The following is a 16481-nucleotide window of genomic DNA, read 5'->3' as shown; positions in this document are numbered from 1 at the left end:
CGTAAGAAGCGGGCTTTCCTCACGCACAGGATGGATGAGGTGATCAGCTCCTTTCGCGGAGGAGATCCTACTACAGGATGGGGACTCTTATCATCAGAATGAAAGTCACCCATTCCCATCACAGATCCCATAGTCTGGCACACATATGCTTGCTCCCTATATGATGTCCTAGGTCAAGCACCACCTGATATGTCCTCTATGCCTAGACCCACCACATGCCATTTGTTTACTCCGAAGAATGTACGAGCTGCCCTTTGCACAGTTGTTCAACCATGCCATATGCCATGGCTTCCCACCTACCTGGGGCACCACCACCATAGTACCGATACACAAGGCAGGTGATCCCATGGACACTAAGAACTACCGTACTCTTATGATTGGCCATACTTTGGCTAAGATATATGGGTCGGTACTAGAGAGGGAGATCATCAGCCACACAGAGGGTCACGGGCAGCGGGCACTTGGGCAGGCAGGATTTCGGAGACAGCACTCTACCTTGGATCACATTTTACCTTGGATCACATTTTCACCCTAAGGGCTATTATTGAGGAGGCGAAGTCGAGGCATCAGAAAGTCAACACTTGCTTTGTAGACTTTCGTAAGACATTTGACACTGTCCCACGCTCTCGCCTGATCAAGAGGTTACAGGAGCTACAACTTCCAATCATCATGATTTGGGGGGTCATGAGTCTATATGAGTCTATCAAAGGGAGGATACGCGCCACAAGAGGCTAATCAAACTGGATTGAGAGCACCATCGGAGTAAAGCAAGGCTGCCCCCTATCACCAACTCTCTTCAGGCTCTATATCGACAAGATCACTTCTTTTGTCGATCGACTAGGCGGAGAGGGTTCGCTACTGGCTGAAATGATGGTGCAAATACTGTTGTATGCCGATGACATAGTCCTCATATCATCCTTAGCAGAGGGGCTGCAGAAACATCTAGAGGCTCTGGAGATGTTTTGCAGGGAGAGAGACATGACAGTTAACCTTGGGAAGACCAAGGTTATGATCCTCAACACCTCGCGAGCAGCAGTATCCCGTCACCATAGTTTCTCATACAGGGGCGAGCCTGTGGAGATAGTGCAGTCCTACACATATCCGGGGATAGTGTTCACTGGACCAGGTTTCACGATGATCCATGTGGGTACGGCACGACTCACACGAGGACGGGGTGCTCTGGCCCGACTAGAGAGGCGATGCTTCTAGGCACTTTTCCAAGACCCCCGACCAAGGGCTGGCTCTTTGACACACTGGTGAGACCGACTGCCATGTACGCAACACCTTTTTGGGGGAGTGATATTTCAGTGATGGAGTGGAAGAGATTTGAGAGATTACACGTGACCATGGGATCCATCGGAGTAAACCCTCAGTCCCTCATCAGATTATACAGGCAGAGTTTGCCATGACCCCCCTCCAGGTTGATGCCATCTTCCAAATGGTGACGTTCCTCCACAAAGTTTGGTCCTTACCCCAGTGGAGACTACCGAGGTTAGCATTAGAGTCCTCCAGGCGACTAGTAGAGAGTGGTGTCGATAACGGCATGGTATGCACGGATATCCACATGGTTTGGTAGTCACGGCATTCAGATGGACAGACTTCCTCCCTTTCAGTACAGTTCGGGTAGCTTCCATCACCTTGTGTGGTATCCTACTGGCGTCCATCTTCTCAACTTTGTTGAGATAAGCCATGGATTGACACAATGCCTCCCCTTCCAAAGGTATCATACCTATTTCAGCCAGTAGGTTGTAACTCCCCTATCAGGAAATGTTTATGTATAGTTTCTATTCTTTTCCTGTATATCCTAGACAGCCCAGGTGCCCAAGTGGGACACCCATAAAGGATGATTGTCTACACAAGCATGATGTACATAAACTTTCTCATTTCCCAATTCCACAAATGCATTTATTTTGGAAGCTATATAGGGGTTTCAAACCCCCCAGAATCCTTCTTTCCACACATGCATTCCATTTTAATTGTCTGTGAAATCTAGTCCTAAAATATTATATGAATTGACTCTTTCCAAGGGCTCCTCTCCAAATGTGTCATCTACTTCTTTGCTGCGAGTCGCGTTGACCATTACCTTGTCTTATCTATATTGATCTGCATCCCCGAGTGTTTGCAAAATCTCTGAGCACATCCAAATGTGCTTGCAGGCTCTCATTATTCTTTGCGAAGAATACTACATCATCTGCGTAGATAAGCAGTAACGAAGCATATCCCGCAATCTGAACCCCTTCCTTGATGTGCATTCTCATCCACTCTTCAAACTCACCCCTATGTCAATTCTTATTACAGCTTTCTCTTTGGAGCATGACCCATCCACTAGCGGCTGTGCTAACTCAGCTATACCTGTTCTTGAGGAACTTTTTGGTTTTCCAGTCTTTCCCATAGCCTCTTACGCAGCACTATGTCAAAGGCTTTCTTGAAATCTATGAAACAGCAGTATATAGCCTCTTTCTTGCATTTGACTCCTTCAGTTGCATCCCCTATGGCAACTAGATTATCTACTGTTGAGTGCTTCGGACGAAACCCTGCCTAGGATGGTTCCCTTACTTCTTGTTCCTCTGCCCATTGGCTGATTTTCTGCTCAAGTATGGTGCCATATAAATTTGCTTACCATGATTGTCTAATAATTCTTTGCCATCTTGCTTCCCCCCCCCCCCCCCCTTCCCCCCCAATCCTCCCCTGCACTGTACAATCCTGCTTATCTGCCCATCTAATGGGAACCCTTCCTGTAGAGCCATTTTCATAAGCCTTGTAAGCATTTCCTTTGTTTTGTCATCTCCCCATGTTAACATCTCTGCTACTGGCCCTTGTGTGTCTAGATCTTTCCCATTGGCTAGCTTTTTCGGGTCCCTTTCAATGTCCACCTCTTCCATTTGTTGCTTTGATAGTATAGTTGTGGTTGATCTTTTCTTCCCATCTCTTTCATAGAGGCTTTTGACAAATCGTATCATGTCTTCCCATTGTGCCTTCTTTTTTTGGGGTTTGTTGCTGTGTAGTTTCTGGAATTACTTTTGTTGCAGCCCCTCAAAGCTGTCAAGCTGCTTGTTTTTGAGATATATCCTTTTTTGTGTGCCTTACTACCTGTTTATATGTTCGAGCTTTTAACTCTTTCTCTGTTGGATTCTCTGCTCTTCAGGCTCTATTTGCATCCTTGCAATCGTGGTTGTACCAATGATTGGATGGCATTCCCGCATTTCTTTTAGTGAAACATTTTTGAGCTGTTGACAGCAGCATATTTGTTATGTATTTACTCATTTCTTGACATGTTGAAGGTATTTGCCCTTGTACCATTGCTGCCCCTATCTCCTCCTCATAAATATGTGCTTTTTTGTAATCCATTCTTAGCCTGGGGTGTGCAGTAATTTTCTTTTTTTTTTCACAGCGTTGCTCGTCTCCATTATGCCTATAGACGTTGCTCTATGGTCTGACTCAAGAAACTCCTCCTTGATCTTCATGTAGTCAATCATGTGCTGTGCATGTGAGTTTGTGATCACATAATCAACTACACTTGACCCTTGGGCTGTCTTGCATGTGTACCCTCCTGTGTTTTGAAAGTTTGTTGTGCCATTGCATATTTGTAGCCCAAAGCATCCACACAATGTGCGGAGTTGCCTTCCCATATGAGTGATTCCCCCTACATCTTTTGATGTCCTTTTCCATCCTCTTCTTTCTCCATTGTTTTCTTCCACTTCGTATCCATATGGGTCTCGCTCCCCTCCGTTGTTATGATGCTTGGATTGATCCTGTTCGTGCATTGAAGTCTCCTGCTAGAATAATTGTGCTCTCTTTAGAGAACCTAGCTATATCTTCCCCTAAATGCATGAGGGGGTCTTCTTGAGATATGTTGCTGTTGTTTTTGTAGATGGGTGATTGTGGGGGTGCAAAATAACATGCTGCCATTTTGATGTCCCCTCCTTTGCCATGATGTCCAGCCATTGTATTGTTTGTGTGGGCCCTCTTTTACAAATTTTGCTGTTTTTCCCACGTCATTCTTACGTAGCATGCTATCCCACCAAACCCTTGTCCCCCTATGTGTGTTTTTGCATTATGTTTTTATGAATCCTTGAAGAGCTTCATTCTACACACGGTTATGACAGTGAAGGAGAGGTTCTATTTCTCTCTACTTTGGATGCTCATTCTCTCCATGCAGGAGATTTTGCAGACATGCACTCTTGGATCATTGACTCAGGTGCCTCATTCCATGTTACACCTTACAAAGAATTGTTTGTAAGGTATGCAGCAGGCAGTAATGGAGTCGTTTTTCTAGGGGATAATCATGCATGCAGTATTGTCGGTGTTGGAGTTGTCAGGCTTGTATTTGCTGATGGTATTCAGCTTATGCTTCACAATGTCAGGCATGTACCCGAAGTCAAGAAAAATCTGATTTCTATTGGCATGTTGGATGACGAAGGTTTTGTGACCAGCTTTGGTCATGGTTTCTGGAAGGTCACCAAAGGTGCCCTGGTTGTTGCCAGAGGCTCTAAGGTTGACACAATGTATACTCTTCATGCTAAAGTATGTAATCATGCTGATATTCATGCCACCGAGCTGCCGAATATTTCTATGTGGTATAGCCGGATGGGACATATGAGCATAAGTGGAATGGAGCAATTGGCTCGCCTTGGCTACTTACCGTCTCTTAAATTTTCTGATTTAAAGTTTTGTGAGCACTGCATGTATGGTAGACAGTTACAGTGTCCTCATAAAAGGAGATTAGGACATAAAGATGCTCAACTTGAGCTTGTGCATACAGACGTGTGTGAGATGCCTAGTCCTTCACTTGGAGGTGCACGGTACTTTGTCACATTTATAGATGATTCCACAAGGAAGGTGTGGGTGTATCCATATTCCCCTCATGCTTCCATATCTCCAAAATTATAAGTATGTTTGTCTCAGCTATTTCCTTTTCTAGTGCGATAACTTTGTCCTCGGTTCAACCTCCTAGGACAAGATCAAGAAGAAGAACAAGAACATGATGATGATGATGATGATACAAGAAACTTTGAGCCATACAAGTAGGTCTCCAAACCTTGAGAGCATACACTACTGCATATAGTTCTTTTTCTAGTGTGGGCCAACGATATTGAGTGTGATCTAGCTTTTTACTCTCTAAAGCTACAGGTGTGCCCTCTTGGAATAAAGCTGCCCCAATCGCAAAGTCACTCGCATCGGCCTCTAAAACATAGGGCCGGGTAGGATCATGTAGTGCAAGAACAAGTGCTTCCTTGATACTTTGTTTCAAGGTCTCAAAAGCCTTGTTCATTTCCTCATTCCAAGATATAGGCTGGTTAGGCCTACGTCCATGATCTTTCAACATGCTGTTTCAAGTTCTCAAAAGCCTTGTTCATTTCCTCATTCCAAGAGATAGGCTGCTTAGATCTGCGTCCATGTCGTACGACCTTTCAAAAGCCTTGTTCATTTCCTCATTCCAAGATATAGGCTGGTTAGACCTGCCTCCACCACCTTTCAACATGCTTGTTAAGGGTATTGTGATTTTAGAGTAATCACGTATGGACTTTCTTAGAAAGACCGTAAGTCCTAGGAAAGAACGAAGTTGTTTCACTGTTTGAGGTATGGGCCATTTCAAAACCTTTTGAATGTGATCTAGATCAATGCTGGTACCTTCTGAAGAAATCTTGTGCCCTAAGTAAATGATCTCCTTCATGAAGAAGTCACATTTACTCATCTTGTTATATAGCTTATGCTGCCTTAATAGAATTAAGACAATCCTGAGGTGTCCAATGTGGTTCTGTAACGATCGACTATATATCAAGATGTCGTCTCAAAACACAACAACGAATTTGCCCAAATAATCTCGGAACAAATCGTTCATCATTTGCTGGAAAGCAGCAGGAGCATTGGTCAACCCAAAAGATAATACAAGAAATTCGTAGTGACCATACCTAGTATGAAAAGCGGTTCTGTCTATGTGCTTTGCATAGATACGGATTTGGTGGTAACCCATGCGCAAATCAATCTTAGTGAAATTCTTCGCTCCGGCCAACCGGTCTATCAAATCATCGGAGCGAGGAAGAGGATATTTATTCTTAATTGTCACCTCATTTAGTCGTTTGTAATCTACACACATTCTCCACGAACCATCTTTCTTCTTTCTCAAAAGAACAGTGCACCCCAGGCTGATTTACTAGGGCGAATATAACCCATGTTCAGATAATTCTGAAGCTGCGAAGCTAACTCGTCCTCCTTAAGATGGCTCATCCTATCAGGTGGAATACTAATAGGTTGAGCCCCAAAAACTAAATCTATGCGATGATCTATTGCCTTTTCTAGAGGTAAACCTTCCGGCAGTTGTGCAGGGAATACATCAACAAAATCATCTAACAACATTCTCAATTCTCGGTGTTCAAATGCGCTTAAATTTTTTGTTATTAATCGAAACAACAAATGAAGAAAGTGGAATCCATAGGTGCACTGTAACCAGAAAACGCGTTTCGGGCAATAGAAATATGAAGAAATGTTTCTGCCCGAAACGTTTCTAAGAAACGTGCAAAACGTGAAACGCTTTTTGAAACATAATTTATATAGAATACACTATTTTTATCATTTATATAAAATAATTTATATAAAATACATTTATTTTACACGTTTCTAGAGGAACGCTTGTCCAGATCCCGAAACGTTTCTTGTGACTATGCATAGGTGTGATCGCTAGGTGTCATGGACGGCCCCAACTTCTGCACAAGTTTGTAATTCACAAAATTGCGAGAGCTGCCTAGGTCAAAGAGAATGCGAACTTGTTTGTCCCTCACTTTTCCATAAGCTCGAAAAAGGTCATGGGGGCCAAATAATGATTTTGTAAAAGTGCAATTACATGAAAGTGGGCAAGTAATGATACAATCATCGACGCTTGGTTAGCTCCCTTAGCTTTGGTTCCTTGGCCTGCATGGAGCTTCGGTCCTGGCGCTTGCGTCTGGTTCTTGCGCTTAGGACAGTCGTTCCTTGTGTGGGCCCGCTCCTCACAAATAAAACAAGGTCCTTCTTTCTTTAACTTTAGGTTGCGTAATAAACGGGCTTTACCATTCTGTACCTAAGTCAAGTTCTTCTTGGAAGAATTGTCAACCGACTTCGACTCCCCTGTATGGTATCATCATATAAGCGCACACAATTCATGGCTTTTTGCAAAGTGGTGCATTTATTGTTCTTGATCTGGAGTTTATAGGAATCAGGCAATCCATCCACAAAGAATCCCAATAAAGTCACTGGGTCCATCTTTGTAGCTCTAGCTTGCAAATTATGAAACTTCTGGAGGTAATTCAAAGGTCAAGCTGCTTGGACATATCGAGAGCTTTAAGCTTGCCTATGATGTCATAGTCCTCCTCCTTCTTTAGAAACTCTTCTTGAAACTCTCTTCAAATTCACTCCAACTGGTGGGCCTCGGGCGTAATTCTTTCCATCAGAGGAGGGCCTTGCCAGATAAGTAATCAACCGCTATCGGGAGTAGGCTAAGAACTGGAATTGGATTGGAAACTCAGAAACCGAAATCAGGCACTGTGGTGGTTCGTCTATGAGCAGTGAAAATGTCTCGAATCTGAGTCTGTCTGGCTGTCTCATACTATGGCATCAGAGGGGAGCGTGGTCTCCTCGATCTCCGAACCCGTTGAGCTATGTTCAGAGTGACCCCTCGTCTCGGGCGGTCCCCTCTGAGGAAAGATGTGATAGGGCAAACCTCAATCGAGTGTGCTCTGGGCGGGTCTCCGTGTCGTGGGTGGCCTTTGCAGTCCTCTCTCGGTAATCCAAACTGGCCGCATAGTCCCGCTAGCTCCTGCTCCTCCCCACTGTGTTCTAGAGCTGACTCGAATGCATAAAAATCCATGACGTGCTGCTGTTTGTGGTCAGCCTCTGCATCCTGTGGTGTGATCGCCTCCTGCTGCTCTCTGATCTATCGTAGCAAGGTCTCCCTGTGTCGGTGCATCTCAAGCAAGTAGAGCCTAATGCAAACCTGGTCATGGAAATGGATCAAGCGTGATGTGATAGTGGGCCGAAGCCACTCCCGTTGTCACGACACGATTTTGTAGTCTAGAATGTATTAGGCTAGCATGATCAAATGTAATAATTAAAAGGTAGGCTAGGTAGGTTTAAATGGCTAAATGCCATATGGATAATGTATTGGATATGTTAATTGTTTTAATATATATGGAGCACTCACACATGTAGGTCCTAGGATAGGAATGGGTAGGAATGCATGGGTATGCATTAATAAATGGTAGGCATAAGATTCATAGGCTAAGGGTAGAATAATGGGGTATGCCCAACGGATGGATCCCAAGAGGCATGAGAGGTTGTGACCTCTCGTATGCATGGAATGTGTGCATGAGGCATTATGCATTCATATGTGGTATGGTGAATTTGCATGAGCATTCTAGTAGTTGGTCATAGAAAAAGTACACTCACGTGGGCACTCCTTCCACCCCATTTGGAGGGCCAATGCTTCAAAATTCTTGCATCATTCTTTCATATATGTGCATCCTCCAACCGGTACGTGACAAGTGGTATCAGAGCAGTGATTCTTTGACTGTGTGGACCTACCATGTTGTAGCATGCCGACATCAGCGTGACATCGTAGAGGACACAAAGAGAGAACAAGAATCAAGAAAATTACTAGGGGGCTTCTTTCTCTCTTCCCCCTTTGAAATTCGGTTAAAATTAAATCTCTCCTTTCTTTCTATACGGGAGGAGACGCTTAGTACATAGTTGGAAGAAAAGGGGTGACAGGATGCGCATGCCAATCATGGGCCTTCAGGGATTCGACGCACCTCATTGATTATGCCCCATCGTGGCGCAGTCCTCGACTCGAGGACTGGGTCTTGTGAAGGCCTTGTGTAAGGCCTTACCCCTTGAGTAGGCCTTGTGATAAGGCCTGAGGCGCACGGGTGGTGCACGGCGCCCCAAGCTGCACACGATCCGCGCCGCGAATCGCGGCCACCTTGCAACTGCAGCCTAATAAAGGATACAGTCCTCTGCTCTCTTCTGGCACTGCCCTCGCAGCTGCGTGACGCACTGCTCTGTTGCACGCTCCAGAGCAGTCCCTCTACCCTCTGTACCCCGTCCAACCATTGCTCTCTAACCCGCCGCCCCGTTGCCACGTGTTGACCCGCCGCCGCCGCCTCTGCCACGGTGCAGTCTCTGCCTCTGCCTTCTGATAGCCCTTTTCCTTGGAGTCCTGCACGTCGCCACGCGTCGCCTCAGCCACATCAGCCTCTGCCCTGCCGCCTTCATCATTAAGACCCCCTTTCCCCCCCTCTTAAAAAAAATGGCAACATCTTAGCTTCCCCTTTGCTGATTTGTTGTTTAAGCTCAGCATGTGTGCTTGCATTGTTTCCTGCATGGTGGCAATGTCCTTTCTGAGAGTGGCATTTTCTGTTTTCAGCTCCTCCATTGCTTTGCAATTTCCTTCCGGGGGTGCTTTCATATCCCTTATTTGCTGCAATTCAATCTCCAAAGCATGTACCCTGTCCTGGAGCTTGTTTTTCTCGCATATCCATTCACCCTTTTCATTCTCGCATTCCTCCTTTTTGCCCCTTTCTTTCCTCCATTCCTCCTGCATTTTCCCTCCATGCTTTTTCACTTCAACTAGTGTTTTATCTACATGTGCCTTCTCCGCAAGGAGGGCCACATTAGTAGATTCCAAGCTATCGATTCTTTCAATCAATGCAAGGCATATCTTTAGGAGGCTGGTGAGGACATTGGACGTAATGTTTGGAGTGGTTCCTGCTGTGTAAGCTGTCATGGCATTTTCAAGTGCTTGTTTCCCCCAAATGTCCTCCACACATGCTCGTGTAGGCATTGTGCAATGTGACTCGTGAGTATCTGCCCTTTTTTATTTGCTGAACTGGAAAATGCAGTAATGCAGTAATAGAGAGAATCTTCACATGTTTTCTCTGCTTCTGCACTTTTTTGTCAAGTTGGAGCCAATCCGGTGGGAGCCCGTATGAGCACAGCAAGGCAGCCCTGATGTGCTGATGTGGCACTGCCACGTGTCAGCAGTGACGTGGCAAGCATGTGTTGTGCCATGTGTCAGTAGTGATGTGGCAAGCATGCATTATGCCACGTGCTGTTGGCGTGGCTTGTGGCAAGCGCGAAGACGGGGAGCATAGGCAGCTTTGACGGATGGGCGTAGGCAGCGACGCAGTGTTAGACATGAGGGAGGCTACGAAGGGTTGCTGATGGAGAGGCTACGTGAGGTTGACGGAGAGGTTACGTGAGATGGTAGACAGGTTACGTGAAGGGGGGGGGTGGCGTCGATGGCAGAGAGGCTACGTGGGTGTAGCGTAGCAGCAGCAGGATAGGTGAGCGGAGAGGCTAGCATAGGCAGGGTAGGCTAGCAGAGAGGCTAGTGTAGGGGCAGGACTATTCATATGTTGACCTGCAATTTCAGCAACCTAAGCATCTTGGCATTTTCAGCACCCATCAATGCATCAAGGGATATTGAATAAAGCTTGAAGTAGCAGGACTATTCATATGTTAACCCACAAATTCAAAAACATTAAGACCTTGCAGGAAAAGTAGATTGATCATGGGTTGGGAGTCAAGTTTGCCAAGGGTTAACACATGACGAGCAGGCTGTGTTGCCAGAATGCACGATTTTGACTCTCAGGTCCCGTTGACATTGTCTTGGATGTAATTAGATGAGTTCTAGGGGAGTTTAGTGTCGATCTGAATGCCAAAATGGTGGTGTTGTAGGGTCTGATGACCCCTTAAATGTAGTTCATCTCAGCACGGCAATGGGCTACAGAACTCAAAGAGCGAGAGAGCAACGATGAGCGACGCTGAGCAATGGATGTCAGATGGGCAAGCAACGATGAGTAGACGGAGGTGAGCATGGACGCGAGCGATGGACATGAGCAACGATGAGCGACGAACGATGAGAGAGAGAGAGAGAGAGAGAGAGAGAGAGAGAGAGAGAGAGAGAGAGAGAGAGTTGAGCCCAATCTTGTCCTGCCAAGGAGTGTAAGAATTTTTATTGACATGTGGTGCCCAAGCAGGATTTGAGGGGGGTCACTCTCCGTGCGTGCTCTGGTCACTCTCTCTGCTGCATGTGGAGTGTGCATCTCTCGATGGCAGCATCGTGGTGGTGACTCTCACTGCTAATCCATAATGCTCTCATGTCATCAAGCTCCTCTCCCTCAGCCTCCCCAAGAGTTGACTTAGATGCATAGAAGTCTGTGACACGTGTCTGTGCTTGGTCAATCCCGGTGGCCTGTGGCATTGCCTCGTGCTGCTCTCTGTTCTGCCATATCAGTACATCTCTGTGTCGGCGCATCTCAATCAGATAGAGCCCAAATGGATCAGTTGTGTAAGTAGACCAAAAGCCATGTCCCTCCTGAAAGAGGTAGTGATATTGCCCTCGGATCTCATAGTAGAGTAGGTAGAGACATAGAAAATGCTTCTCTTTCTTGACCTCCCCCATCGGGCATAGTCTACAAATCCTCTGCTCTCTAGGTATGCCTGTGGCTCTCCCCGCCTCAATCCTCAACTGATGTGACAGGACCGCAACTGTCCGATGGCGATGAGACTTGCAACTGCCCGATGGCGATCCTCAGTGCATGTGAGACTCTCCTATCCTCGAGATACTGAGGTCTGATGACAAGACCTACTTCGAGACCCTCAGAACGTAGTCATGGTAGAACTGAATCTTGATGGGAAACTTCTGGTCTCCCCCCAAGCGAGAGAGAGAGAGAGAGAGAGAGAGAGAGAGAGAGAGAGAGAGAGTGTGTGTCTATTAACGTCCATTGGAGACCAAAAGGTCTATGGGACAGCAAAAAACCCTCTAGTACATCTGCTTTAGGGAGGGCACATGGCAGCTCCCAAGGAGTGCAAAAAGCAATCCCAATTATTTAGAGTACCTACATGATATTCTGGAGAGTAAACAGCCATACATCAGTTTAAGACTGAGAGTCTTTGGTTTTGATTTAAACTCTCTGATTAGTGCTACCCCTTCACGGTAAACTGCCCATTTTCCATCCTTTTTGGCAGCCTTGACTTTAGCTAATTCAGTTGTCTTAATCTTGAGTTGGGTTTGTGTAAGCTCCTCTGCTATCCATACTTTGGTGCCCTTCAGCTTGTAAGATTGTCGAAGAAGCTTGATCTGCATATCTTTTGACTTCAGCGTAAGGATTGCATGACCTCTATAGTGTAAAATAGAAGCTGGCCTGGAGTCGTCATCATCCTGCTCATCATCATTCACCCATTCGATGTTGGGCAAACTTGATTTGATCTTTGTCAATATTTCACTATATGTATCCTCCTCTTTGTACCAATCTTTTGGGAGCCCCCCTATTCTAATCTTCAGCGCATTATCACATCTAGCTTCGTGTTCTTTAATCTTTGCTTGGATATCAGACTTACTTGCTTTGTTGTCCACTTCCACAAACGAGAGAGAGAGAGAGAGAGAGAGAGAGAGAGAGAGAGAGAGAGAGAGTTTCTAAAAGTCTTCGGAATACCGGTGGGTCTATCAGATTGTGAAAAACCTAGTACAAACAAGCTGTGGTGGTGGAGCTACTAAACGAGCATCCACACCAATGCAAAATGCAAAATGCTCCACCACCACGAGCTGTGGTGGTGGAGCTACTAAACGAGCATCCACACCAAGAGAGAGAGAGAGAGAGAGAGAGAGAGAGAGAGAGAGAGAGAGAGAGAGAGGGAGGGAGGGACGGAGTTCATTTTTTGAAATAAGATCTTGGAAGGTCAGTTCTTAACTTGTCCTTTGCTGGTTTTCTTAAAAACAGATTCTGAAAGGTCGGTCCTCAATTTGAAGATCGTGTTTCTTCCTTTGTTAATTTTCCAAGTGGTGACCCTGGTTGACAACTTCAGGTTTGGATTAGCTTGCATTAAAATTGGTGATTTAGAGGTGTCTTTCATTGAAAAGTGCTTAGTTCATGAAGAAAGGCTATTATTCTTACCAGTATATTGATTGCGTCAAATTGCACTTATCAGGATGTGTAGGGCATTAATGCCTGGTGATGAGGACAACATGTCTGACGAGGCCATTTGGGAGACTCTGCCGGTGAGTAGTGTAAGTTATCTTTTTGATAGAGGGTGGAATTTCCAAACGTTTTAAAAATGGACAAGCATGGTTGGTTGTGAGGACAAGTGTTGTAGGCTGTGAGGACATTCTAGGTTACTTTTATATGTTTACAGCTTGGACCTTACCTTCAAAGGATATCAATGCATTGTGTGTGATTCTCAAATCATTTATTTGAAACAACACTTGGGAAGTTGGTGTTGTGAGAAACAACACTTGGGAAGTAGCACTCAAGAGGGCCTTTTCACTACAAGTATGGTAGGAGGCATCTTGGTCCATAGATGGTGGAAGATGGCTGGCCAATGGCCCTTGACTCATGAGATGGTCGTGAGGAGACAAAAGAATATCGAGATGGGGGTTATCTAGCAATGGGAGGTTGGTCAGAGTGCCTTGAGGGTGGAGGGTGGGGTGCGAAAGATGGTGGACATACGACCCCCGCCGCGTCCGGTGCGCTCCTATGGAGTACTTTGTCATAGTCATACTCGACTAAAAATAATAATGTCCAAAGCAAGATATATCATAAATATAATTTCCGTAACATCCCTCTTGCTTGGATTTGCAACTGACCTCAGTTGCGTGTTTGATTATAGGAACTAAGGAGGTCTGAAAAAGTTCGAAAGAACCGCTCAGGCATCCACTGAGCATCGTCTTTTGGATGGTTCTTAAATTTGAGCAAGTATTTAGTATAGACATTTCCTTTTCGGGTCGAGGTCTGTTGTTGATCAATAATGCATTCAGGTTCTAAAATTTCTTCTTCATCAACAATCAATGGAGCCTCTTCATAGACGGGATGAATAGGTAAAGGTCCTTTGAAGGGCTTTAAGAGGCTGATATGGAAAGCATTATGTATTCTCCAATTATCAGGTAATTCAAGCCTATAAGCTAGATCATTGATTTTCTGAATCACCTTGAATGGTCCATAAAAACGTGGTGACATCTTGATTACTGGCCATTTCTCAACACTATTCAATCTTCTTTTCTCAATCCGAAGTACATAATCGCCTTCTTTAAAAAGCATGTGTTTCCGTTTCTTATTAGCTTGTTTTGTGTACTTCTCTTGAGCTATTGCAATCGCTTCTCAAACTTCTTTGAGAATATTTTGATAATCATGGGTAAATGCATCTGTTGCTTCCACTCTATGGGTCAATCGTGTGATAGGAATAGGTAAAACCTTCTCATAGATAATCCCAAAGGGTGCTCTTCCAGTTGTAGAATGAGGGGTATTATTATAAGCAAACTGTAAGAGATGAATGTATTTGTCCCAAGTCTTTGGTTGACTTCCTGCATAAGCTCTTATCATATCCAGAATAGTATTGTTTGTAACTTTAATTTGTCCATTCGATTCTGGATGAAAAACTGATGAGAAGTCTAATTTAGTGCCTAGATTATGAAATAATGCAGTTCAGAAGTCACTGCAAAACTTTGAATCTCGATCAGACACTATAATCTTTGGCAAGCCATGATGAACAAAGATATGCTTGATGAATAAATGTGCAGCTTGCTGAGCTTTTAGAGTCTTCTTGCAAGGGATGAAATAAGCTTGCTTACTAAAGCGATCTATTATCGTCCAAATCATATCATTTTGATCGCTGTAGTAGGAAAACCTGTTATGAAATCCATAGATATTTTTTCCCAAGGTTGCGTAGGAATAGGCAAAGGCATAAGCAATCCTAGGGTCTTGCCTTTGTAACTCTTGATCTTCTGACAAGTGATGCATTCGGCTACAAAGTTAGCCACATCTTTTCTTATAGTAGGCCAATGGAATTCTCTTGCTATCACTTGTAAAGTGGCAGTCACTCCCCTATGTCCCATATATGGTGGTTGGTGCATTTCCTCCATTACAATTTGTCTAAAGGGTCGAGTGATGCATAATTTCTTTTGATAAAAGAGGTATCCATCATTGCATGAATAGAAAGAATGGTCTAGAGAAATCGGGTAATTGCAACATAGGAGCTTGAGTGAGAGCTTCTTTCAAAGCTGTAAAAGATTTATCTTGACGCTTAGTCCATAAGAAATGCTTAGCTTTTCTAAGAAGGTCTGTCAATGGATGTGCAATGTATGCAAAATTCTTGACAAACTTTCTATAAAAGCTACAGAATCCCAAAAATGATCTCAATTCATGTATATCTCGGGGTTTAGGCCATGTGACTATGCACTCAATCTTCTTTGGATCTACTTGAATCCCATCGACGGATACAATGTGACCCAAATACTCTATCTGATCTTGAAAGAAACTGCTCTTTTCAGGATTTATGTACAATTGATTTTCTTTCAAGAGTGAAAAGACTAGCTTCAGATGTTCTTTATGCTCCTCAACATCTTTGCTAAACACCAGAATATCATCGAAAAATACTACCACACAATCTTGGTGTTTAAGAAAGATTCGGTTCATCATTCTACTGAAAGTAGTTGGAGCGTTAGTTAGCCCAAACGGCATAACTAAGAACTCATAATGTCCCGTTTGAGTTTTAAAAGCAGTCTTGTATATATCCTCTTCTACCATTCGAACTTGATGATAGCCGGATTTGAGATCTATCTTACTGAAGACCTTTGCCCCTTTCAATTTGTCCAAAAGATCATCAATCCTAGGGATTGGATATCTGTTCTTCACTTTGATTTTGTTTAGTGCACGATAGTCTATGCACATTCGGTAGGTTTCATTTTTCTTTTTGACTAATAAGACAGGTGCTCCATAAGGAGAACTGCTGGGTCTTATCAATCCTCTCTCTATCAGTTCCCCCACTTGCTTTTGTATTTCCTTTTGCTTTGGCTGGTTGACTCTATAAGGAGCTTTGCAAGGTGAAGTATTGCCCGGTAGGATTTCTATCCTATGATCTTCAGGTCGAGAACATGGTAGTCCGGGCGGTAAATCCTCTAAGAAACAATCAAAAAATTGAGAGAGAAATTTTTGGTGCGTAGGCTTAGTGTTTGGCTGAGTAGCCGTAACTGTGTTCACCAAAATAAGATATGTCTTCTCACGTTTTCTAATTGCTCTTTTGGCTTGTGTGTGGTTGAGTAAAGGACTGACCTCAGATTTCATTGAGCTTTTCAGACATATTTCTTGTCTGTCCCTCTCAATCCACATCTGATGTGAATCGTAATCTATCTTAGGATTGTATTGATGCCTCCATGGCATTCCTAAGATGATGTCCACTCCCTGTAGGGATGCCACTAGAAAGTCTCGTGTATCCTTGTAGGGTTTGATTGAGATTTCAAGATTCTTAACTTCTCTAGTACAATTGTACTTTGTTTTGGTAAAAGCAGCTTTGACCTTATAGTTAGATGGGAAAGACTCTAGGTTTAGCTTTGCTACAGTTCTTTTCGAAATGAAATCATGTGTACTACCATCGTCATGCAAAATAACAACCTCTTTGCCATTAATGAAACCTTTCATCTTTAGAAGAGCATGACAATTATACTTACCTCCCTC

General features: G+C 44.2%; 1 protein-coding gene across 2 annotated transcripts in view; it reads left to right on the top strand.

The window, feature by feature from the left end:
- LOC147886263 (uncharacterized) overlaps positions 1-16481 on the top strand; it is a 133392-nt gene that overhangs the window by 26503 nt on the left and 90408 nt on the right. The window contains exons 4-5 of one of the 2 annotated variants that reach the window (XM_087395170.1): positions 12756-12840; positions 12964-13042. In XM_087395170.1, coding sequence (XP_087251296.1) covers positions 12756-12840; positions 12964-13042 — 164 coding nt within the window. The remainder of the gene's footprint in view (positions 1-12755; positions 12841-12963; positions 13043-16481) is intronic. The other variant, XM_087395171.1, reaches the window with a different exon arrangement.

This window comes from Dipteris shenzhenensis, chromosome 24, assembly GCF_047967505.1.
Source record: "Dipteris shenzhenensis isolate YYH24624 ecotype China chromosome 24, Dip_SZ_1.0, whole genome shotgun sequence".
Lineage (NCBI taxonomy): Eukaryota > Viridiplantae > Streptophyta > Polypodiopsida > Gleicheniales > Dipteridaceae > Dipteris > Dipteris shenzhenensis.
This window is presented reverse-complemented; position numbering and strand designations above follow the sequence as displayed.